General features: G+C 50.2%; 1 protein-coding gene across 1 annotated transcript in view; it reads left to right on the plus strand.

Annotated features, from left to right (window-relative positions):
* The window catches only part of LOC140479094 (S-arrestin-like), a 55,816-nt gene that overhangs the window by 6,605 nt on the left and 23,692 nt on the right, over window positions 1–25,519 (plus strand). The window contains exons 2-7 of the mRNA XM_072572959.1: window positions 617–708; window positions 15,480–15,540; window positions 18,054–18,098; window positions 19,983–20,179; window positions 20,683–20,742; window positions 24,463–24,530. Of these exons, the coding sequence (XP_072429060.1) occupies window positions 652–708; window positions 15,480–15,540; window positions 18,054–18,098; window positions 19,983–20,179; window positions 20,683–20,742; window positions 24,463–24,530 (488 nt within the window). The 5' untranslated portion in view covers window positions 617–651. The remainder of the gene's footprint in view (window positions 1–616; window positions 709–15,479; window positions 15,541–18,053; window positions 18,099–19,982; window positions 20,180–20,682; window positions 20,743–24,462; window positions 24,531–25,519) is intronic.

Below are 25,519 nucleotides of genomic sequence, written 5' to 3' on the forward strand. Positions count from 1 at the left end.
CCAGTCCCAGAGTGTGAAAGGACAGTGTCTGACCCACTGTCCCAACCAGTCCCAGAGTGTGAAAGGACAGTGTCTGACCCACTGTCCCAACCAGTCCCAGAGTGTGAAAGGACAGTGTCTGACCCACTGTCCCAGTCAGTCCCAGAGTGTGAAAGGACAGTGTCTGACCCATTGTCCCAGTCAGTCCCAGAGTGTGAAAGGACAGTGTCTGACCCGCTGTCCCAGTCAGTCCCAGAGTGTGAAAGGACAGTGTCTGACCCACTGTCCCAGTCAGTCCCAGAGTGTGAAAGGACAGTGTCTGACCCACTGTCCCAGTCAGTCCCACAGTGTGAAAGGACAGTGTCTAACCCACTGTCCCAGTCAGTCCCAGAGTGTGAAAGGACAGTGTCTGACCCACTGTCCCAGTCAGTCCCAGAGTGTGAAAGGACAGTGTCTGACCCACTGTCCTAACCAACAGAGAGTGTGAAAGGACAGTGTCTGACCCACTGTCCTAACTAACAGAGAGTGTGAAAGCTGTTCATGTTTAGTCCTAGTTCTCAGCAAGTCCATTACTTGAATAATTTGCTGTTCCAGAATTATTCATATTTTAAGGTTGTTTTGCTTAACTTTAATCTAGGTCCCACATTTGCTGGCCTTCGTGTTACAGGAAAGATGAGCAAGGATTCGAAAAAGAATGTTGTCTACAAAAAAGTGTCACGCGACAAGTCGGTTTGTACTTTCTCAATTCCTTTTTCTTGTTCCCTTCAAAGATTTCACACAGGAACAGGAAAAGTTATTTCTGCGCCCATAGACAGTATAATAGATAGTATAGACACTGACCCAGCTATGTGTAACCACCGTAATTGACCTAGTTCTGATACATTTTACCATATGTTTACCATCAATTTACCGTACCCAATGTTGGCAAAAACCTTACCCTGTTAAATAGCAAATGAACAAAAATGTATATTGGTTCAGAGCCTTTCGTGTAGACGATATCACTTTGCAGTAGACACAATCCTACATTTGTGAATGTGTGTACAGTACAGAGAGCTTCCCCAGAATGATGAGCAATCATTCACAGTGACTCACATTGATTGCCTACTGAGTGGGTGAAGGTTTCTGACTCTCTTCATATCAGCTCATACTGAAGCAATCAAACATTATCCATTCTGGATTAATGGTTTTGGGTAGTTTATTACCTTGGATCACTGACCTGATTACTGAATATGCTACCAAGGGGCATGACCTGTTCAACGTTCAGTGTCACTGTTTGAAGATTTATATTGCAGCAACTGAGGTCTTTTTCTTGTTGTGTCATTGTGACCAGACAGTGTCCAGCTTAGACCTGTGCTGACTTCCTCAAAACCTAAGTGCGGTACACCCAGGGCACAGATTTTGGTTCACCCAGGGCCCAGAGTGCGGTTTACCCAGGGCCCAGAGTGTGGTTTACCCAGGGCCCAGAGTGCGGTTTACCCAGGGCCCAGAGTGTGGTTTACCCAGGGCCCAGAGTGCGATTTACCCAGGGCCCAGAGTGTGGTTTACCCAGGGCCCAGAGTGTGGTTTACCCAGGGCCCAGAGTGTGGTTTACCCAGGGTCCAGAGTGTGGTTTACCCAGGGCCCAGAATGCGGTTTACCCAGAACCCAGATTGCAGTTTACCCTGGGTCCAGAGTGCAGTTTACCCAGGGCCCAGAGTGTGGTTTACCCAGGGCCCAGAGTGTGGTTTACCCAGGGTCCAGAGTGTGGTTTACCCAGGGCCCAGAATGCGGTTTACCCAGAACCCAGAGTGCGGTTTACCCAGGGCTCCGAGTGCAGTTTACCCAGGGCCCAGAGTGTGGTTTACCCAGGGCCCAGAGTGTGGTTTACCCAGGGATCAGAGTGTGGTTTACCCAGGATCCAGAGTGTGGTTTATCCAGAGCTCAGAGTGTGGTTTAGATAGGGCCCAGAGTGCGGTTTACACAGGGTTCAGAGTGTGGTTTAGATAGGGCCCAGAGTGCGGTTTACACAGGGTTCAGAGTGTGGTTTATCCTGCGTCCAGAATGTGGTTTACCCAGGGTCCAGAGTGTGGTTTACACAGGGCTCAGTATGTGGTTTACCCAGGGTCCAGAGTGTGGTTTACCCAGGGTCCAGAGCGCGGTTTACCCCGAACCCAGAGTGCGGTTTACCCAGGGCTCAGAGTGCGATTTACAGAGGGCTGAGAGTGTGGTTTACACAGGGCTTAGAGTGTGGTTTAACCAGGGTCCAGAGTGTGGTTTACCCAGGGGTCAGAGTGCGGTTTAACCAGGATCCAGGGTTTGGTTTACCCAGGGCTCAGAGCGTGGTTTACCCAGGATCCAGAGACGTGGTTTACCCCGAACCCAGAGTGTGGTTTACCCAGGGCTCAGAGTGCGATTTACAGAGGGCTCAGAGTGTGGTTTACCCAGGGTCCAGAGTGCGGTTTACCCAGGGTCCAGAGTGCGGTTTACCCAGGAACCAGAGTGTGATTTACCCAGGGTCCAGAGTGTGATTTACCCAGGGTCCAGAGTGTGGTTTACCCAGGGTCCAGAGCGCGGTTTACCCAGGGCTCAGAGTGTGGTTTACCCAGGGCTCAGATGTGGTTTACCCAGGGCTCAGAGTGTGGTTTACAAATGGCCCAGAGTGCAGTTTACCCAGGGCCCAGAATGTGGTTTACCCAAGGGTCAGAGTGCGGTTTAACCAGGATCCAGGGTTTGGTTTACCCAGGGCCCAGAGTGTGGTTTACCCAGGGCTCAGAGCGTGGTTTACCCAGGGCTCAGAGTGTGGTTTAGATAGAGCCCAGAGTGCGGTATACACAGGGTTCAGAGTGTGGTTTATCCTGGGTCCAGAGTGTGGTTTACCCAGGGTCCAGAGAGCGGTTTACCCAGGGCCCAGAGTGCAGTTTACCCAGGACCCAGAGTGCAGTTTACCCAGGGCCCAGAATGTGGTTTACCCAAGGGTCAGAGTGCGGTTTAACCAGGATCCAGGGTTTGGTTTACCCAGGGCCCAGAGTGTGGTTTACCCAGGGCTCAGAGCGTGGTTTACCCAGGGCTCAGAGTGTGGTTTAGATAGAGCCCAGAGTGCGGTATACACAGGGTTCAGAGTGTGGTTTATCCTGGGTCCAGAGTGTGGTTTACCCAGGGTCCAGAGCGTGGTTTACCCAGGGCTAAGAGTGTGGTTTACCCAGGATCCAGAGTGTGATTTACCCAGGGTTCAAAGTGTGGTTTACCCGGGGCCAGAGCACGGTTTACCCAGGGCTCAGAGTGCGATTTATAGAGGGCTCAGAGTGTGGTTTACCCAGGGCTCAGAATGTGGTTTACCCAGGGCTCAGAGTGTGGTTTACCCAGGGTCCAGAGTGCGATTTACCCAGGGCTCAGAGTGTGGTTTACCCAGGGTCCAGAGTGCGGTTTACCCAGGGTCCAAAGTGCAGTTACCCAGGGCCGAGAGTGTGGTTTACTCAGGGCCCAGAGTGCGGTTTACTCAGGGCCCAGAGTTCGGTTTACCCAGGGTCCAGAGTTTGGTTTACCCAGCGTCTAGAGTGTGGTTTACCCAGGGTCCAGAGTCTAGTTTACCCAGGGCCCAGAGGGCTATTTACCCAGGGCCCAGAATGCAGTTTACACAGGGTCCAGAGCGTCATTTACCCAGGGTCCAGAATGTGGTTTACCCCGGGCTCAGAGTGTGGTTTACCCAGGGTCCAGATTGTGGTTTACCCCGGGCTCAGAGTGCGGTTTACCCAAGGCCCAGAGTGTGGTTTACCCAGGGGTCAGAGTGCGGTTTAACCAGGATCCAGGGTTTGGTTTACCCAGGGCCCAGAGTGTGGTTTAACCAGGGCTCAGAGCTTGGTTTACCCAGGATCCAGAGTGTGGTTTACCCAGGGTCCAGTGCGCAGTTTACCCAGGGCTCAGAGTGCGGTTTACCCAGGGCTCAGAGTGTGGTTTACCCAGGATCCAGAGTATGGTTTACACAGGGCTCAGAGTGTGGTTTACCCAGGGCCCAGAGTGTGGTTTACAAATGGCCCAGAGTGCAGTTTACCCAGGGCCCAGAGTGTGGTTTACCCAGGGGTCAGAGTGCGGTTTAACCAGGATCCAGGGTTTGGTTTACCCAGCGTCTAGAGTGTGGTTTACCCAGGGTCCAGAGTCTAGTTTACCCAGGGCCCAGAGGGCTATTTACCCAGGGCCCAGAATGCAGTTTACACAGGGTCCAGAGCGTCATTTACCCAGGGTCCAGAATGTGGTTTACCCCGGGCTCAGAGTGTGGTTTACCCAGGGTCCAGATTGTGGTTTACCCCGGGCTCAGAGTGCGGTTTACCCAAGGCCCAGAGTGTGGTTTACCCAGGGGTCAGAGTGCGGTTTAACCAGGATCCAGGGTTTGGTTTACCCAGGGCCCAGAGTGTGGTTTAACCAGGGCTCAGAGCTTGGTTTACCCAGGATCCAGAGTGTGGTTTACCCAGGGTCCAGTGCGCAGTTTACCCAGGGCTCAGAGTGCGGTTTACCCAGGGCTCAGAGTGTGGTTTACCCAGGATCCAGAGTATGGTTTACACAGGGCTCAGAGTGTGGTTTACCCAGGGCCCAGAGTGTGGTTTACCCAGGGGTCAGAGTGCGGTTTAACCAGGATCCAGGGTTTGGTTTACCCAGGGCCTAAAGTGTGGTTTACCCAGGGCTCAGAGCGTGGTTTACCCAGGATCCAGAGCGTGGTTTACCCCGAACCCAGAGTGTGGTTTACCCAGGGCTCAGAGTGCGATTTACAGAGGGCTCAGAGTGTGGTTTACCCAGGGGTCAGAGTGCGGTTTAACCAGGATCCAGGGTTTGGTTTACCCAGGGCCCAGAGTGTGGTTTACCCAGGGCTCAGAGTGCGATTTACAGAGGGCTCAGAGTGTGGTTTACCCAGGGCTCAGAGTGTGGTTTACCCAGGGCTCAGAGTGTGGTTTACCCAGGGCCTAAAGTGTGGTTTACCCAGGGCTCAGAGCGTGGTTTACCCAGGGATCAGAGTGTGGTTTACCCAGGATCCAGAGTGTGGTTTATCCAGAGCTCAGAGTGTGGTTTAGATAGGGCCCAGAGTGCGGTTTACACAGGGTTCAGAGTGTGGTTTAGATAGGGCCCAGAGTGCGGTTTACACAGGGTTCAGAGTGTGGTTTATCCTGCGTCCAGAATGTGGTTTACCCAGGGTCCAGAGTGTGGTTTACACAGGGCTCAGTATGTGGTTTACCCAGGGTCCAGAGTGTGGTTTACCCAGGGTCCAGAGCGCGGTTTACCCCGAACCCAGAGTGCGGTTTACCCAGGGCTCAGAGTGCGATTTACAGAGGGCTGAGAGTGTGGTTTACACAGGGCTTAGAGTGTGGTTTAACCAGGGTCCAGAGTGTGGTTTACCCAGGGGTCAGAGTGCGGTTTAACCAGGATCCAGGGTTTGGTTTACCCAGGGCTCAGAGCGTGGTTTACCCAGGATCCAGAGACGTGGTTTACCCCGAACCCAGAGTGTGGTTTACCCAGGGCTCAGAGTGCGATTTACAGAGGGCTCAGAGTGTGGTTTACCCAGGGTCCAGAGTGCGGTTTACCCAGGGTCCAGAGTGCGGTTTACCCAGGAACCAGAGTGTGATTTACCCAGGGTCCAGAGTGTGATTTACCCAGGGTCCAGAGTGTGGTTTACCCAGGGTCCAGAGCGCGGTTTACCCAGGGCTCAGAGTGTGGTTTACCCAGGGCTCAGATGTGGTTTACCCAGGGCTCAGAGTGTGGTTTACAAATGGCCCAGAGTGCAGTTTACCCAGGGCCCAGAATGTGGTTTACCCAAGGGTCAGAGTGCGGTTTAACCAGGATCCAGGGTTTGGTTTACCCAGGGCCCAGAGTGTGGTTTACCCAGGGCTCAGAGCGTGGTTTACCCAGGGCTCAGAGTGTGGTTTAGATAGAGCCCAGAGTGCGGTATACACAGGGTTCAGAGTGTGGTTTATCCTGGGTCCAGAGTGTGGTTTACCCAGGGTCCAGAGAGCGGTTTACCCAGGGCCCAGAGTGCAGTTTACCCAGGACCCAGAGTGCAGTTTACCCAGGGCCCAGAATGTGGTTTACCCAAGGGTCAGAGTGCGGTTTAACCAGGATCCAGGGTTTGGTTTACCCAGGGCCCAGAGTGTGGTTTACCCAGGGCTCAGAGCGTGGTTTACCCAGGGCTCAGAGTGTGGTTTAGATAGAGCCCAGAGTGCGGTATACACAGGGTTCAGAGTGTGGTTTATCCTGGGTCCAGAGTGTGGTTTACCCAGGGTCCAGAGCGTGGTTTACCCAGGGCTAAGAGTGTGGTTTACCCAGGATCCAGAGTGTGATTTACCCAGGGTTCAAAGTGTGGTTTACCCGGGGCCAGAGCACGGTTTACCCAGGGCTCAGAGTGCGATTTATAGAGGGCTCAGAGTGTGGTTTACCCAGGGCTCAGAATGTGGTTTACCCAGGGCTCAGAGTGTGGTTTACCCAGGGTCCAGAGTGCGATTTACCCAGGGCTCAGAGTGTGGTTTACCCAGGGTCCAGAGTGCGGTTTACCCAGGGTCCAAAGTGCAGTTACCCAGGGCCGAGAGTGTGGTTTACTCAGGGCCCAGAGTGCGGTTTACTCAGGGCCCAGAGTTCGGTTTACCCAGGGTCCAGAGTTTGGTTTACCCAGCGTCTAGAGTGTGGTTTACCCAGGGTCCAGAGTCTAGTTTACCCAGGGCCCAGAGGGCTATTTACCCAGGGCCCAGAATGCAGTTTACACAGGGTCCAGAGCGTCATTTACCCAGGGTCCAGAATGTGGTTTACCCCGGGCTCAGAGTGTGGTTTACCCAGGGTCCAGATTGTGGTTTACCCCGGGCTCAGAGTGCGGTTTACCCAAGGCCCAGAGTGTGGTTTACCCAGGGGTCAGAGTGCGGTTTAACCAGGATCCAGGGTTTGGTTTACCCAGGGCCCAGAGTGTGGTTTAACCAGGGCTCAGAGCTTGGTTTACCCAGGATCCAGAGTGTGGTTTACCCAGGGTCCAGTGCGCAGTTTACCCAGGGCTCAGAGTGCGGTTTACCCAGGGCTCAGAGTGTGGTTTACCCAGGATCCAGAGTATGGTTTACACAGGGCTCAGAGTGTGGTTTACCCAGGGCCCAGAGTGTGGTTTACAAATGGCCCAGAGTGCAGTTTACCCAGGGCCCAGAGTGTGGTTTACCCAGGGGTCAGAGTGCGGTTTAACCAGGATCCAGGGTTTGGTTTACCCAGCGTCTAGAGTGTGGTTTACCCAGGGTCCAGAGTCTAGTTTACCCAGGGCCCAGAGGGCTATTTACCCAGGGCCCAGAATGCAGTTTACACAGGGTCCAGAGCGTCATTTACCCAGGGTCCAGAATGTGGTTTACCCCGGGCTCAGAGTGTGGTTTACCCAGGGTCCAGATTGTGGTTTACCCCGGGCTCAGAGTGCGGTTTACCCAAGGCCCAGAGTGTGGTTTACCCAGGGGTCAGAGTGCGGTTTAACCAGGATCCAGGGTTTGGTTTACCCAGGGCCCAGAGTGTGGTTTAACCAGGGCTCAGAGCTTGGTTTACCCAGGATCCAGAGTGTGGTTTACCCAGGGTCCAGTGCGCAGTTTACCCAGGGCTCAGAGTGCGGTTTACCCAGGGCTCAGAGTGTGGTTTACCCAGGATCCAGAGTATGGTTTACACAGGGCTCAGAGTGTGGTTTACCCAGGGCCCAGAGTGTGGTTTACCCAGGGGTCAGAGTGCGGTTTAACCAGGATCCAGGGTTTGGTTTACCCAGGGCCTAAAGTGTGGTTTACCCAGGGCTCAGAGCGTGGTTTACCCAGGATCCAGAGCGTGGTTTACCCCGAACCCAGAGTGTGGTTTACCCAGGGCTCAGAGTGCGATTTACAGAGGGCTCAGAGTGTGGTTTACCCAGGGGTCAGAGTGCGGTTTAACCAGGATCCAGGGTTTGGTTTACCCAGGGCCCAGAGTGTGGTTTACCCAGGGCTCAGAGTGCGATTTACAGAGGGCTCAGAGTGTGGTTTACCCAGGGCTCAGAGTGTGGTTTACCCAGGGCTCAGAGTGTGGTTTACCCAGGGCCTAAAGTGTGGTTTACCCAGGGCTCAGAGCGTGGTTTACCCAGGATCCAGAGCGTGGTTTACCCCGAACCCAGAGTGTGGTTTACCCAGGGCTCAGAGTGTGGTTTACCCAGGGCCCAGAGTATGGTTTACCCAGGGCCCAGAGTATGGTTTACCCAGGGTCCAGAGTGTGGTTTACCCAGGGTCCAGAGTGCGGTTTACCCAGGGGTCAGAGTGCGGTTTAACCAGGATCCAGGGTTTGGTTTACCCAGGGCCCAGAGTGTGGTTTACCCAGGGCTCAGATGTGGTTTACCCAGGGCTCAGAGTGTGGTTTACAAATGGTCCAGAGTGCAGTTTACCCAGGGCCCAGAGTGTGGTTTACCCAGGGGTCAGAGTGCGGTTTAACCAGGATCCAGGGTTTGGTTTACCCAGGGCCCAGAGTGTGGTTTACCCAGGGCTCAGAGCGTGGTTTACCCAGGGCTCAGAGTGTGGTTTAGATAGAGCCCAGAGTGCGGTATACACAGGGTTCAGAGTGTGGTTTACCCAGGATCCAGAGTGTGATTTACCCAGGGTCCAGAGTGTGGTTTACCCAGGGCCCAGAGTGCAGTTTACCCAGGGTCCAGAGTGCAGTTTACCCTGGGTCCAGAGTGCCGCTTACCCAGGGCCCAGACTGCCGGTTACCCAGGGTCCAGAGTGCAGCTTACCCAGGGCACAGAGTGCGGTTTACCCGGGTCCAGAGTGCAGTTTACCTAGGACCCAGAGTGCAGTTTACCCAGGGTCCAGAGAGCGGTTTACCCAGGGCCCAGAGTGCGGTTTACCCAGGGTCCAGAGTGTAGTTTACCCGGGTCCAGAGTGCAGTTTACCTAGGACCCAGAGTGCAGTTTACCCAGGACCCAGAGTGCGATTTACCCAGGGTCTAGAGTGCAGCTTGCCCAGGGCCCAGAGTGCGATTTATCCAGGGTCCAGAGTGCAGTTTACCCAGGGCCCAGAGAGCGGTTTACCCAGGGCCCAGAGTGCAGTTTACCCAGGACCCAGAGTGCAGTTTACCCAGGGCCCAGAGTGCGATTTACCCAGGGCCCAGAGTGCGATTTACCCAGGGTCCAGAGTGCAGTTTACCCAGGACCCAGAGTGCAGTTTACCCAGGGCCCAGAGTGCAGTTTACCCAGGGCCCAGAGTGCGATTTACCCAGGGCCCAGAGTGCAGTTTATCCTGGGCCCAGAGTGCAGTTTACCAAGGGCAGAGATTGCGGTTTACCCAGGGTCCAGATTGCAGTTTACCCTGGGTCCAGAGTGCAGTTTACCCAGGGCCCAGAGTGTGGTTTACCCAGGGCCCAGAGTGTGGTTTACCCAGGGTCCAGAGTGTGGTTTACCCAGGGCCCAGAATGCGGTTTACCCAGAACCCAGAGTGCGGTTTACCCAGGGCTCCGAGTGCAGTTTACCCAGGGCCCAGAGTGTGGTTTACCCAGGGCCCAGAGTGTGGTTTACCCAGGGATCAGAGTGTGGTTTACTCAGGATCCAGAGTGTGGTTTATCCAGAGCTCAGAGTGTGGTTTAGATAGGGCCCAGAGTGCGGTTTACACAGGGTTCAGAGTGTGGTTTAGATAGGGCCCAGAGTGCGGTTTACACAGGGTTCAGAGTGTGGTTTATCCTGCGTCCAGAATGTGGTTTACCCAGGGTCCAGAGTGTGGTTTACACAGGGCTCAGTATGTGGTTTACCCAGGGTCCAGAGTGTGGTTTACCCAGGGTCCAGAGCGCGGTTTACCCCGAACCCAGAGTGCGGTTTACCCAGGGCTCAGAGTGCGATTTACAGAGGGCTGAGAGTGTGGTTTACACAGGGCTTAGAGTGTGGTTTAACCAGGGTCCAGAGTGTGGTTTACCCAGGGGTCAGAGTGCGGTTTAACCAGGATCCAGGGTTTGGTTTACCCAGGGCTCAGAGCGTGGTTTACCCAGGATCCAGAGACGTGGTTTACCCCGAACCCAGAGTGTGGTTTACCCAGGGCTCAGAGTGCGATTTACAGAGGGCTCAGAGTGTGGTTTACCCAGGGTCCAGAGTGCGGTTTACCCAGGGTCCAGAGTGCGGTTTACCCAGGAACCAGAGTGTGATTTACCCAGGGTCCAGAGTGTGATTTACCCAGGGTCCAGAGTGTGGTTTACCCAGGGTCCAGAGCGCGGTTTACCCAGGGCTCAGAGTGTGGTTTACCCAGGGCTCAGATGTGGTTTACCCAGGGCTCAGAGTGTGGTTTACAAATGGCCCAGAGTGCAGTTTACCCAGGGCCCAGAATGTGGTTTACCCAAGGGTCAGAGTGCGGTTTAACCAGGATCCAGGGTTTGGTTTACCCAGGGCCCAGAGTGTGGTTTACCCAGGGCTCAGAGCGTGGTTTACCCAGGGCTCAGAGTGTGGTTTAGATAGAGCCCAGAGTGCGGTATACACAGGGTTCAGAGTGTGGTTTATCCTGGGTCCAGAGTGTGGTTTACCCAGGGTCCAGAGAGCGGTTTACCCAGGGCCCAGAGTGCAGTTTACCCAGGACCCAGAGTGCAGTTTACCCAGGGCCCAGAGTGCGATTTACCCAGGGCCCAGAGTGCGATTTACCCAGGGTCCAGAGTGCAGTTTACCCAGGACCCAGAGTGCAGTTTACCCAGGGCCCAGAGTGCAGTTTACCCAGGGCCCAGAGTGCGATTTACCCAGGGCCCAGAGTGCAGTTTATCCTGGGCCCAGAGTGCAGTTTACCAAGGGCAGAGATTGCGGTTTACCCAGGGTCCAGATTGCAGTTTACCCTGGGTCCAGAGTGCAGTTTACCCAGGGCCCAGAGTGTGGTTTACCCAGGGCCCAGAGTGTGGTTTACCCAGGGTCCAGAGTGTGGTTTACCCAGGGCCCAGAATGCGGTTTACCCAGAACCCAGAGTGCGGTTTACCCAGGGCTCCGAGTGCAGTTTACCCAGGGCCCAGAGTGTGGTTTACCCAGGGCCCAGAGTGTGGTTTACCCAGGGATCAGAGTGTGGTTTACCCAGGATCCAGAGTGTGGTTTATCCAGAGCTCAGAGTGTGGTTTAGATAGGGCCCAGAGTGCGGTTTACACAGGGTTCAGAGTGTGGTTTAGATAGGGCCCAGAGTGCGGTTTACACAGGGTTCAGAGTGTGGTTTATCCTGCGTCCAGAATGTGGTTTACCCAGGGTCCAGAGTGTGGTTTACACAGGGCTCAGTATGTGGTTTACCCAGGGTCCAGAGTGTGGTTTACCCAGGGTCCAGAGCGCGGTTTACCCCGAACCCAGAGTGCGGTTTACCCAGGGCTCAGAGTGCGATTTACAGAGGGCTGAGAGTGTGGTTTACACAGGGCTTAGAGTGTGGTTTAACCAGGGTCCAGAGTGTGGTTTACCCAGGGGTCAGAGTGCGGTTTAACCAGGATCCAGGGTTTGGTTTACCCAGGGCTCAGAGCGTGGTTTACCCAGGATCCAGAGACGTGGTTTACCCCGAACCCAGAGTGTGGTTTACCCAGGGCTCAGAGTGCGATTTACAGAGGGCTCAGAGTGTGGTTTACCCAGGGTCCAGAGTGCGGTTTACCCAGGGTCCAGAGTGCGGTTTACCCAGGAACCAGAGTGTGATTTACCCAGGGTCCAGAGTGTGATTTACCCAGGGTCCAGAGTGTGGTTTACCCAGGGTCCAGAGCGCGGTTTACCCAGGGCTCAGAGTGTGGTTTACCCAGGGCTCAGATGTGGTTTACCCAGGGCTCAGAGTGTGGTTTACAAATGGCCCAGAGTGCAGTTTACCCAGGGCCCAGAATGTGGTTTACCCAAGGGTCAGAGTGCGGTTTAACCAGGATCCAGGGTTTGGTTTACCCAGGGCCCAGAGTGTGGTTTACCCAGGGCTCAGAGCGTGGTTTACCCAGGGCTCAGAGTGTGGTTTAGATAGAGCCCAGAGTGCGGTATACACAGGGTTCAGAGTGTGGTTTATCCTGGGTCCAGAGTGTGGTTTACCCAGGGTCCAGAGCGTGGTTTACCCAGGGCTAAGAGTGTGGTTTACCCAGGATCCAGAGTGTGATTTACCCAGGGTTCAAAGTGTGGTTTACCCGGGGCCAGAGCACGGTTTACCCAGGGCTCAGAGTGCGATTTATAGAGGGCTCAGAGTGTGGTTTACCCAGGGCTCAGAATGTGGTTTACCCAGGGCTCAGAGTGTGGTTTACCCAGGGTCCAGAGTGCGGTTTACCCAGGGCTCAGAGTGTGGTTTACCCAGGGTCCAGAGTGCGGTTTACCCAGGGTCCAAAGTGCAGTTACCCAGGGCCGAGAGTGTGGTTTACTCAGGGCCCAGAGTGCGGTTTACTCAGGGCCCAGAGTTCGGTTTACCCAGGGTCCAGAGTTTGGTTTACCCAGCGTCTAGAGTGTGGTTTACCCAGGGTCCAGAGTGTAGTTTACCCAGGGCCCAGAGGGCTATTTACCCAGGGCCCAGAATGCAGTTTACACAGGGTCCAGAGCGTCATTTACCCAGGGTCCAGAATGTGGTTTACCCCGGGCTCAGAGTGTGGTTTACCCAGGGTCCAGATTGTGGTTTACCCCGGGCTCAGAGTGCGGTTTACCCAAGGCCCAGAGTGTGGTTTACCCAGGGGTCAGAGTGCGGTTTAACCAGGATCCAGGGTTTGGTTTACCCAGGGCCCAGAGTGTGGTTTAACCAGGGCTCAGAGCTTGGTTTACCCAGGATCCAGAGTGTGGTTTACCCAGGGTCCAGTGCGCAGTTTACCCAGGGCTCAGAGTGCGGTTTACCCAGGGCTCAGAGTGTGGTTTACCCAGGGTCCAGAGTGCGGTTTACCCAGGGTCCAAAGTGCAGTTACCCAGGGCCGAGAGTGTGGTTTACTCAGGGCCCAGAGTGCGGTTTACTCAGGGCCCAGAGTTCGGTTTACCCAGGGTCCAGAGTTTGGTTTACCCAGCGTCTAGAGTGTGGTTTACCCAGGGTCCAGAGTGTAGTTTACCCAGGGCCCAGAGGGCTATTTACCCAGGGCCCAGAATGCAGTTTACACAGGGTCCAGAGCGTCATTTACCCAGGGTCCAGAATGTGGTTTACCCCGGGCTCAGAGTGTGGTTTACCCAGGGTCCAGATTGTGGTTTACCCCGGGCTCAGAGTGCGGTTTACCCAAGGCCCAGAGTGTGGTTTACCCAGGGGTCAGAGTGCGGTTTAACCAGGATCCAGGGTTTGGTTTACCCAGGGCCCAGAGTGTGGTTTAACCAGGGCTCAGAGCTTGGTTTACCCAGGATCCAGAGTGTGGTTTACCCAGGGTCCAGTGCGCAGTTTACCCAGGGCTCAGAGTGCGGTTTACCCAGGATCCAGAGTATGGTTTACACAGGGCTCAGAGTGTGGTTTACCCAGGGCCCAGAGTGTGGTTTACAAATGGCCCAGAGTGCAGTTTACCCAGGGCCCAGAGTGTGGTTTACCCAGGGGTCAGAGTGCGGTTTAACCAGGATCCAGGGTTTGGTTTACCCAGGGCCTAAAGTGTGGTTTACCCAGGGCTCAGAGCGTGGTTTACCCAGGATCCAGAGCGTGGTTTACCCCGAACCCAGAGTGTGGTTTACCCAGGGCTCAGAGTGCGATTTACAGAGGGCTCCGAGTGTGGTTTACCCAGGGGTCAGAGTGCGGTTTAACCAGGATCCAGGGTTTGGTTTACCCAGGGCCCAGAGTGTGGTTTACCCAGGGCTCAAAGTGCGATTTACAGAGGGCTCAGAGTGTGGTTTACCCAGGGCTCAGAGTGTGGTTTACCCAGGGCTCAGAGTGTGGTTTACCCAGGGCCTAAAGTGTGGTTTACCCAGGGCTCAGAGCGTGGTTTACCCAGGATCCAGAGCGTGGTTTACCCCGAACCCAGAGTGTGGTTTACCCAGGGCTCAGAGTGTGGTTTACCCAGGGCCCAGAGTATGGTTTACCCAGGGCCCAGAGTATGGTTTACCCAGGGTCCAGAGTGTGGTTTACCCAGGGTCCAGAGTGCGGTTTACCCAGGGGTCAGAGTGCGGTTTAACCAGGATCCAGGGTTTGGTTTACCCAGGGCCCAGAGTGTGGTTTACCCAGGGCTCAGATGTGGTTTACCCAGGGCTCAGAGTGTGGTTTACAAATGGTCCAGAGTGCAGTTTACCCAGGGCCCAGAGTGTGGTTTACCCAGGGGTCAGAGTGCGGTTTAACCAGGATCCAGGGTTTGGTTTACCCAGGGCCCAGAGTGTGGTTTACCCAGGGCTCAGAGCGTGGTTTACCCAGGGCTCAGAGTGTGGTTTAGATAGAGCCCAGAGTGCGGTATACACAGGGTTCAGAGTGTGGTTTACCCAGGATCCAGAGTGTGATTTACCCAGGGTCCAGAGTGTGGTTTACCCAGGGCCCAGAGTGCAGTTTACCCAGGGTCCAGAGTGCAGTTTACCCTGGGTCCAGAGTGCCGCTTACCCAGGGCCCAGACTGCCGGTTACCCAGGGTCCAGAGTGCAGCTTACCCAGGGCACAGAGTGCGGTTTACCCGGGTCCAGAGTGCAGTTTACCTAGGACCCAGAGTGCAGTTTACCCAGGGTCCAGAGAGCGGTTTACCCAGGGCCCAGAGTGCGGTTTACCCAGGGTCCAGAGTGTAGTTTACCCGGGTCCAGAGTGCAGTTTACCTAGGACCCAGAGTGCAGTTTACCCAGGACCCAGAGTGCGATTTACCCAGGGCCCAGAGTGCAGTTTACCCAGGACCCAGAGTGCAGTTTACCCAGGACCCAGAGTGCGATTTACCCAGGGCCCAGAGTGCGATTTACCCAGGGTCCAGAGTGCAGTTTACCCAGGACCCAGAGTGCAGTTTACCCAGGGCCCAGAGTGCAGTTTACCCAGGGCCCAGAGTGCGATTTACCCAGGACCCAGAGTGCAGTTTATCCTGGGCCCAGAGTGCAGTTTACCAAGGGCAGAGATTGCGGTTTACCCAGGGTCCAGATTGCAGTTTACCCTGGGTCCAGAGTGCAGTTTACCCAGGTATAGCTGAGTTTTTTGTTTCATTCGTGGCATGGCTGCTGGCTGGCCATCATTTATTGTCCAACCTTCAGTGACCTTGAGAAGATTTTGGTGTACTGCCTGTTTAAACCGCTGCAGTCCACCTGGTGTGAGTTGACCCATTAGGGAGGGAGTTTCCGGATTTTGTCCCATCGACAGTGAGTGAACGCCAACATATTTCCAACTAATGATGGCGGATGGCTTGTCAGGGAACTTGAAGGTGGTGATGTTGCAATTCATCTGTTGTCCTTGTAGATGTCAGTGGTTCGTGGGTTTGGACGGTGCTGTCTAAGGAGCTTCGGTGAATTTCTGCAGTGCATCTTGTAGACAGTACATCCTGCTGTCTCCGCTACACTATTCTTATTTTGTTGTGTTGTGTTGACATAGATTACTTTATCTGCACTTTTAATTAATATACATTTGAATTACTTGATATCAGGTTAATGGATTGCAAGAAGTTGATGATAATATCACTGATCATTTTTACTATTCCATACTCTAATTTCTTTCATAGATTGCTGCCTATCTGAGCAAAAGAGATTTTGTGGATCACGGCAGCCATGTTGACCCTGTGGGTGAGTGTGAACCACTGACTGTTAATGTACCCCTCACACAGTAAAGCGCGCACTCACCTTTCATGCATTTACGCTAGCGATAATTCTGCAATTTGCTTTTATCTTCTGCTATGAATTTCCACTTTAATGTTAGGAAGAATTCCTCTTGTGGGAATCTAGTCTGTTACCCTGGACGCAATATTGAGAGCAATCAGCAGGGGGTGCCATAGAGCACATGGAAAGTTGACTCTCCAGGTAATGTAGACTTGGTGTAGTCCCCTTCACTCTGGGTCAGGCAGCATCCTTGGAGAGCAAGCAAGCTAAGATTTTGAAGTCGGCTCTGATGAAGAGTCAGGTAGGTAAAAACAATGACTGCAGATGCTGGAAACCAGATTCTGGATTAGTGGTGCTGGAAGAGCACAGCAGTTCAGGCAGCATCCAAAGAGCTTCGAAATCGACGTTTCGGGCAAAAGCCCTTCATCAGGAATAAAAGGGCTTTTGCCCGAAACGTCGATTTCGAAGCTTTTTGGATGCTGCCTGAACTGCTGTGCTCTTCCAGCACCACTAATCCAAAATCTGATGAAGAGTCACCTAGACTCGAAACATTAGTTTGCTCTCTCTCGACGATTGCTGCCTGACCCACTGTGATTTCCAGCAGTTTTTGTTGTCAGTACAGATTCCAGCATCTGCAGGAATTTGCTCCTCCTTTCACTTTGCGCTCTCACTCTGCACAGTCTCCTTCACTCTGGGGTCTGTCACTTTGAGGTAGTCTCCCCGCTCCTCTGGGGAATATAGGATTGACTGTGAGCTAATGGTTAGCTGCGTCTGTAAGCTGCAGGAGCCTGACGAGAGAAAGACTGAGAGTCAAAATGGTGGGGGGGGGGCTTGAAGATTAGGGTCAGGCGTGTGGACCGAATGGAGGTGGTCCACAAAGTGAGCACTCGGTCTCTGTTTAACACCTCCTTCCCAGTTCACAAGTGCAAACAGGACCTTTTGGCCTCCTATCATTTTAATTCTCCACAGCACTTCCACTCTGTCCTCAGCCTCATGCACATTGCAATGCAGCATGACCAAGAAGTACACCTTTCAACGAAGCATCATACAGCCTTCTAGGGTCAACCGTGAGTTTAGCAATTTCAGACTACAGCCACTACCACAATTATTTCTTTAAAATTCGGTGTCTCTTACTTTTGGAATCTTCTGGTGATTATTCTGTTTTGCACATTTAAATCACCTCTAGTTTGGTTCTTTTGTCATGACCATCATTCCTTTTTGTCATTTACTCTCTCCTGCTTTTCACTCTATCACAGATCTGTCTTTTATTTGTTCTTGTCCCTACTATTCCTGCCTCCTCATTAGCTGAAAATCTCCTAAAGTCCCTCAAATCTTTGCAGACCTGACCATGGGTCATCAATATGAAACATTGACTGTTTCTGGCTCCATTGTAATCTTCTCGGACAGTATCTCAAATACTTTCTGCTTTCATTTTAGGTTCTCAACATCTTTTGCTTTTGGTTTGAGCTTTCCCTGGCATTAGATGATGGTGTCAGCCAAATAGTCTATCCCAGAAGAGAGTCTGGTGACTTCCAAAGTTGATGGGCTGTCAAGGGTACAAGAGCCTTGGAAAAGATCAGAGCAGATATTGATGCTAGGAATGATGTCAATCATGTAGAGATACTGGTGAATGTAGGATTGCTTTCAGTAGAAAAGGTAAAGGGGAGATTTGATCAAGATGTTCACAATTATGAATAGTTTGAATGAGTTAATAAGGAGAAATTATTTTCAATGGCAGGAGGGTGAGTAACTAGAGTTTTTAGACACTGTATTTGGTAAAAGATTGTTTTTGAGACGATATACTTTTACAAAGTGAACTATTATATTCGGGAATAGGTGCCTGGAAGGAAAGTAAAAACATATTCAGTGATAACTTTCAAGAGGGAGTTGCATATATTCTTGAAGAGGTAACTATTGCAAAGTTGTAGGGAAGGATAGAGTAGTGAAACAAATTAGATAGTTTTTGCCAAGAACCAGCACAATGCATGATAGGACGAATAACCTCCTTTAGCCCCTTTCAGATTCTGTGACTTATTTCTTTTCTATTTTGCTGAAAGCACGGCTCCTGGTGGGGTGTGGGTTCCAACTGCATTGGCTATCCTCCAGTAAATGACTCAATATGCCAACCTTTACATGCAAGCCTCGGCAATAAACATCAGGCAGTGGTTTCACTGCGGGGAGCTCCACGTCTAAACCCAAAGTTGCCCTCCTGCAAGCTCCCTACAAAAGTATTTTGTAAGAGATATTTACAGAACTGCGGTTGGGCCTTGGGCTGATTGATATTCCCTCAAAAGCATTTAAAACTAGTGCTGGCGTATAAATGATTTAGAGATGTGGTGACTTGACATTTGCAGTATGTACCTGATATTGGGTTGAGAAGTGCTGTTGAATGACCCTGAGGGAAGTTATTGAATTGCATTTTAGAGGCACATGGGCATCATGCAAAGCCAGCATAACCATGATTCTGTTTGTTGCTCTAGATGGCGTGTTGTTGGTGGACACCGGTTACATAAAAGACCAGAAAGGTAAGCTCTCTGCCATCAGCACTTCAAAAAGGCCTCTATCCACTCCCAAATGGACATTGACATTATGCCTTCACAATCACAGATAATGGGTTCTTACAATGTACTCTTACAGAAGAGGTTTCTAAGTAAAATTTAGTCCAAAAGTACTCAGCGCACCTCTGAAGAAAGGAACAGAATGAGTCAGTGTTCACTGCCAAAAAGAAAGATAAGAGAGAATTTAATTAGATTAGATTACTTACAGTGTGGAAACAGGCCCTTTGGCCCAACAAGTCCACACCGACCCGCAACCTACCCATTCCCCTACATTTACCCCTTTTACCTAACACTATGAGCAATTTAGCATGGCCAATTCACCTAACCTGCACATCTTTGGACTGTGGGAGGAAACCGGAGGAAACCCACGCAGACACGGGGAGAATGTGCAAACTCCACACAGTCAGTCGCCTGAATCGGGAATTGAACCCAGGTCTCTGGTGCTGTGAGGCAGCAGTGCTAACCACTGTGCCACCGTGCTGCCCATAATAAATATCCTGGTTCAGATGATTGAACAAATAAGTCTGTATGGAGTTTGCACATTCTGTCCGTGTCTGCATGGGTTTCCTCCGGGTGCTCCGGTTTCCTCCCACAGTCCAAAGAAGTGTTGACTGGGTGAATTAGCCATGCTAAATTGCCCTGCAGAGTCCAAGATCATGCAAATCAGGTTGGTAAATGTGGGGTTACAGGGCTGATGTTGGGAGTTGGAGAGTGTTGGTGCAGACTCAATGGTGCGAATAGCTTCTATCTGCACTGTTAGGATTGTATGATCCTAATTTACTAACTCACCTTCTTTCCTTTCTCTCTGGGTTTAGTGGAGATGTTAATCAGTTTAGAAAAACTGATTTTTTTCTCTCAAGATATAGGCAAGGTTGGCATCTTATTACCAATCACTATTTGCCCTGAAACAGTGATGACAGCTAAAGGAGGTGCAAGGATGTTGGAAGTGCCAACCTCTGGTTGTGAAGAAGACTTCTCCTTGGGGACAATATTTACCCCTCAATCAAACATCACTAAAACAGATAGTCTGATCATTCTCACATTGCTGTTGGTGGGACTTTGCTGTTAACCCATTGACTTCTTGTGTTTTCTACTCGACAACTGTGACCACACTTCATTGGTAGTCAAATGCTTTGCGTCACCCAAATTCGTAAACGGTGCTAGAGAAATGCTAGTATTTCTTTCTTCTCAAACGGTTAGTGCCATTGTATCAATACAACTGAGTGAGTTCTAGACCCGATGAGAATGCAGTCAAACATCAGTTGTTTTAATGTGGGAATAGAGTGACATATACCCCAGACTACTTGTGAGCAGCAGGTTTCCTGTGGAAAGGATGGTGCTTTTTCTGGACAGTTACAGACACAATTTATTGTTTTATTTTCCTCTTTTTGTTTTCAAACTAAATTCAAGCTGGTCGAGTGTTGTTGCCAGCTGGATAAATCCAATCGAGCCCACTAAGGGTCGGATGGTTCAATCTTACAGCGCAAATTTAGGGGCCTGCTTTTTTTGTAATTGTTTCATGTTCCTAGGATAAGATGAGCTGCATTTCAGAATTCGTAGCCAGGTTCTAACGAATGGCCCCAACGTTCAGACATAATCCCCACGTGGGTGTAAATCACCTCATTTTTAGGATGCTGTCGTTTCAGGCAAAGAGGGGAGGGTGCATTGTGGGTGAAAGACTTACCCCCAGGCCTCCGACGGTAGCCATTTAAGAGGTTGCTGAAGAAAGTGAAGAGTTGCAGGCAGAGACTAGCTTCGCTTTGCTTCCCAGCTGACCTGCTGCGTCTCTCCGCATTATTGCTTTTTACTCCTTCCCGCCTTTGTAACCTTGTTCTTTTCCTCTATCGCCAGTATATTGTAGGCTGAGCTGTATTTTCCACTATGGACCTGAGGACATCGAGATGATTGGACAGGCATTCAAACGAGATCTGTATGTGTCCACAATCCAGGTCTACCCTCCAACAGACAGTCAAGTGAAACCCGTCACCAAAATGCAGGAACGTCTGATGAGGAAGATCGGAGACAAAGCCTTGCCCTTCTGCTTTGAGGTGCACTCTGCAATCTGTAGTGACAGTAGAAGTTACTCTGGTTAAGAATGATTCCAGCTGGGAGGTGTGCAAGGTGTTGGGTCGGGGGAGGGAGGAGGGTGGTGCTCAATTTGATCTTGGCCGTCTCTACCAAAACAAACATTGAACCTTTACAATTGGTCAGATCTTCAATTGGACTCCAGTACATGTCTGCACCCAGTATTACCCCCATTCACTGAGTTCAAAAGATTCCCAGCTAACCTAGGAAACCCAGACAGTAGAAATTCCCATATGGTTGAAAAGATGTATTTGGTACCATTGAAACCAAGTCACTTTGAGAGAGCTTCAGTGATGGGTGAGCTGCAGACATTTGCTGTGAGATTCAAAGGGGCTTGAGCAATATGTCACTGTATGGTGGAGCATCAGAAACAACTGATGAAGGAGAACGGGAACTTAATGAGGCTACTGCTTCAGGAAGATGGTCCATCTGCCACCATTAACGTTTCTGTCTTTTCCCTTAACAGTTCCCAAATTATCTTCCCTGTTCTGTGTGTCTTCAGCCTGGTGCTAATGACCCAGAAAAGGTAAGATCTCTACGTTCTTGTTATGAACGGGAAGAAAACTGCACAATATAGTGGAGGCATAGTCTGCAAATAGTGTAGAGGAACACCTTGTTGATGTCATTAAAGTGATTTTCAATAATCCATCAAAAGTAAATCACACATGGATTCCAGATCTGGCTCTCATCTGAACTCCAGACTCCCATTTAAGATTTAAATTTGGTCCACATTCATGTGTGGACTTCATTCAAATTGAATTGGCCAAATTCTAATGGAGGAATTATTCCGATAATGCACGGAAATGAACTATATTCTGGAATCCATTTGAAGTTTGGACGGTTTATATATATTTTTATTCATCCATGTTGCTAGCTAGGTCAGCATTTATTGCCCAATCCTATAAATGCCCAGAAGGCAGCTTTGAGTCAACCCCATTATGGTGGCTCTGGAGTCACATGTAGGCCAGGAATTTTCCTGATAACTGATAATGCTTTTATGGTCACCACAGGATTATAGAATTCCTACAGTGTGACAGCAGGCCATTCAGCCCATTGGGTGTACGGCAACACTCTGAAGAGCATCCGACCCAGACCCATCCCCTATCCTATCTCTGTAAGCCTGCACTTCTCATGGCTAGCCCACCTAGCCTACACACCCCTGGTCACTATGGTCAAACCACCTGACCTGCACATCTTTGGATGATGGGACAAAACCGGAGCACCCGGAGGAAATCCACGCAGACATGGGGCGAATGTGCAATCTCCACACAGACAGTTAGACTCTTATTTCCACATTAAAAATTAAATTCAAATTCCAATATCTGCCTTGGAGGGATTCCGAATATTATCTCCATTTTTGAACTAACAGTCTAGCAATAAAACCACTTGGACATTATCTCCTCATACGTCCAATAATAAGAACTCAGTGGAGCAGATTTATGATGTAGCATCAGAAATGTTAAAACTATTCTCCCTGGAACAGAAATCAGTAAGGGAGATCAAACTTTAATTTTAAAAATTAGAGATTTTGTACAGAGGAAGTAAATAAAACTAAAATAATAAGCTGTTTTGTAGTAATTATTTCTGTGGAGATTAGACCAATCACAACAGAGTTAAAATTGTTGGTAAAGGAGCTAAACAGTTGACAAGGAGATTATTTTCAGAGAGTTGTCAGGATCACTGCCTGACAGATAGTGGAGTTTGATTTGATAAATAATTTTAAAGTAGCTTTTAATGTCTTTATGATTCTATCTGGGCTTGTATTACAAGGTTACAGGAATTTAATCACGATCTGTGAGATAGTTCATGCAGAGAATATCAACTACCTGGGAGGAGGTTACAATCAAATCCCATTCATTCACTGATTTATGAAACACTTGATATAAAAAATCTACAATCAGGACTTAATTCAAAAGGTTTGGATAATGCACATATAAAAACAAAATGAATACCTAAGAGTTAGTTGTAGGCAGGTCACATTGATGGTTCAGCTATAATCCAACATGAGACTGTATGAGTAATAGAAATCAACAGTTGTGAACCTTAGTCTTAAATGGGAGGGTAAAACTGTGAGGAATATGCAGAAATGCTTTAGTGTGATTTGGACAAAATGACTGAATGGAACTATGTATGGCAGATGAAGTATAATATGGACAAAAGTGAAATTATCCACTTTGGTAGCAAAAACAGGAAGGCGCATTATGATCTGAATAGTGATCGGTTGAGAAAGGGGAGGTGTAACACTACCTGGTGTCCTTGTACACCACTCACTGAAAGTAAACCCTCAGGTGTAACAGGTGCTGAGTAAGGTACATAGCATGTCGACCTTTGTAGCAAAAGGATTTGAACATGGTGGTCTTGCTGTAATTGTACAGGGCCTTGGTGAGACCACACCTGGCGTGTTGTGTGCAGGTTTGATCTCCTTATCTGAGGAAGGCTGTTCTGGCTATGGAAGGAGTGCCACAAAGGTTTATCAGATCACTTCCTGGGCTGGCAGGTTTGACATGTGAAGAGAGGCTGGGTTGGTTAGGATGATATCCATTAGAAGAATGAAGGCTATTCTCATGGGAAGCTATAAAATTCTAATAGACTAGGCCAGGAAAATGGAGGATGGATATTCCTGATGACTGGAGAGTCCTAAACCAGGGGTCACAGACAAAAGATAGATGGCAGGTCATTTAGGACTAAGATAAAGGGCAATGTCTTCACCCATAGAGTGTGGAGCCTGTGGAAGTCTCTATCACAGAAAGTGGTTAAGTCCAAAACATTGAATGTTTTCAAGAAGGAGATAGATATAGAACTTAGGGTTAAAGGAATCAAAGGGTAAGGAGACAACATGGGAGCAGGATACTGGATTAGATAGTTAGCTATGAACATAATGATTCGTGGAGCAATCTCAAAGGCCAGAGGGCTGCTGCTGTTATCTTCTATATTTGCAGCCAAACAGACAGCTCCCAGATGCAGTAGTGCAGCAGTGATTTACTTGCAATTCACCACTGTATTCACTGCTCACAATTTGATCTCTTCTACACTGCAAAATGCAGACTGGGCCAACGCTTTGTGAAACACTTACATTCGGTCTCCAAACATAACCCTGAGCTTCCAGTGCTTGCCACTTCAACACACCATGTTCTCTGGCCAACAGATCTGCCTCAGGTTTGCTGCGGTGCTCCAGTAAAGCTCAGTGTAAGCTGGAAGAACAGCATCTCATTACCTGCTTGGGGACCCTGCATCCTACAGGACTCAATACCAAGTTCCAACCTTCTTCGATATCCTTATCCCAATTCCCATACACCAGATCCTGGCATTACATGCCTGCTTTCATCAGTGCCAACCCATTTTCATCTGGAACATCGGCGGCTGAGGGGTGACCTTATAGAGGTTTACAAAATTATGAGGGGCATGGATAGGGTAAGTAGGCAAAGTCTTTTCCCTGGGGTCAGGGAGTCCAGAACTAGAGGGCATAGGTTTAGGGTGAGAGGGGAAAGATATAAAAGACACCTAAGCGGCAACTTTTTCACGCAGAGGGTGGTACGTGCATGGAATGAGCTGCCAGAGGAAGTGGTGGTGGCTGGTAGAATTGCAACATTTAAGAGGCATTTGGATGGGTATATGAAGAGGAAGGGTTTGGAGGGACTAGGTTAGGGTGGGATATCTGGTTGGCATGGACGGGTTGGACCGAAGGGTCTGTTTCCATGCTGTACATCTCTATGACTCCTCTAATGATCCCTATTACCAGCTTTTCTCTCTCCCAGACTCACCATTATCCATCCCTTTTTCTGCTTAACTGCTACTTTCTCTCTCTCCCTCTCTCACTTTCTGGTCTCCATTTCCCCAATTGCACACACCTTCTCCCTCTCCTCCATGTCCTGTCTTCAGTATATATCCCACCTCCCCCCAGCTACCATCAGTTCTGAAGAAGGGCCACTGAACCGGAAACATTAACTTTGCTTTCTCTCCATAGATGCTGCCTGAATTTCTCCAGCAATTTCTGTTTTTGAAAATAATCACTTTGTTCGCTGGTACACTGAGGGATGGTGGAGGCTGAAGTGGAGCATAAATGGGATGGTTGAATTGAGTGGCCAATGTGTGTTGTACATTCTGCATAATTCAACATAACCTAAAACGATTCAGAACTATTGAATCTGAACTCTAGAATAATCCGGTGAATAATAATAATTCTGTGCCCTAATTTACCCTTCCCACTGGAATATTATTCTTCCTGATCTTTCCACTTTCTCTGCAGTTCTGCTCTGTGGAGTTTGAGGTTCTGGCTTTCTGCGTGAACAATCTGGAGGAAAAGATCCATAAAAGGTAAGTGTGGTGAGGTGGAATATAGAACATAGAACAGGACAGCACAGAACAGGCCCTTCAGCCCACGGTGTTGTGCCGACCACTGATCCTCATGTAAGCACCCTCATACAGAATATGTTGCATTCTGGAAGGCAGTCCTGCTGTCTATGTTACCACCCCTCACCCCAGTCATCATTTTCAATGATTGGGCCATCACCTCCCATCAGAAGTCTCTGCAGTTGGGCCACAAATGGGCAAAAGCACCGCTGTGGTGTGCCATTACCATCTACAAGGTGGCAGATCAGGACTCCCAATCGTCCCCTTCTCTCTCACTTCCTGCCAAACAGCTACATGGGAAGGATTTACAGGCTGGTAATCAACCTGCATGGCCACGCCACAAACGCATCTCTAATGGCCAACAAAGCTGCTGGTCCTGAGGTAGGGATGTTACCAATGTCATAAACCCACCTCTAGTGATTCTGCTGTATCCCCCATATTCTGTGAAAATAGTCAAATATCGAACACCATTGTAGCACCTGTAACACATTAACTTCAACACAATAACATACTACTACTTGAATTGTGCAGTACTCAAAGTTCCAATTGGCTGCTCCAAAATGGTCAATTGACAGTTTGCGTATTCCCGGCTGAAAGGGAACCAACACTGGGCTGATACATTGAATTATAAGCTACCATTCAGTGAGCTTTTAGTGATTCCTAGGAATTAGCTAGTTGCTGACACCATTACTGAGTAAAGCTCTCACCTTGAAGCCTTATCTAGTCATTGGCCTGAAGAGGATTTGATAGCACAAGGCAAGGACAAGAGGTTAGGCTCTAACCTTTCACCACAGAGACTAAGGTGGGATCAGGTCCAGAGGCCAATGGGCCGAGGAGTGGCAGATGGCATCTAATTTAGATAAATGTGAGGTGCTGCGTTTTTGAAAGGCAGATCAAGGCTGGACTTATGCACTTAATGGTAGGATCCTGGAGAGTGTTGCTGAACAAAGACA

Source organism: Chiloscyllium punctatum, chromosome 6 (genome assembly GCF_047496795.1).
Source record: "Chiloscyllium punctatum isolate Juve2018m chromosome 6, sChiPun1.3, whole genome shotgun sequence".
In the NCBI taxonomy this organism is placed as follows: Eukaryota; Metazoa; Chordata; class Chondrichthyes; order Orectolobiformes; family Hemiscylliidae; genus Chiloscyllium; species Chiloscyllium punctatum.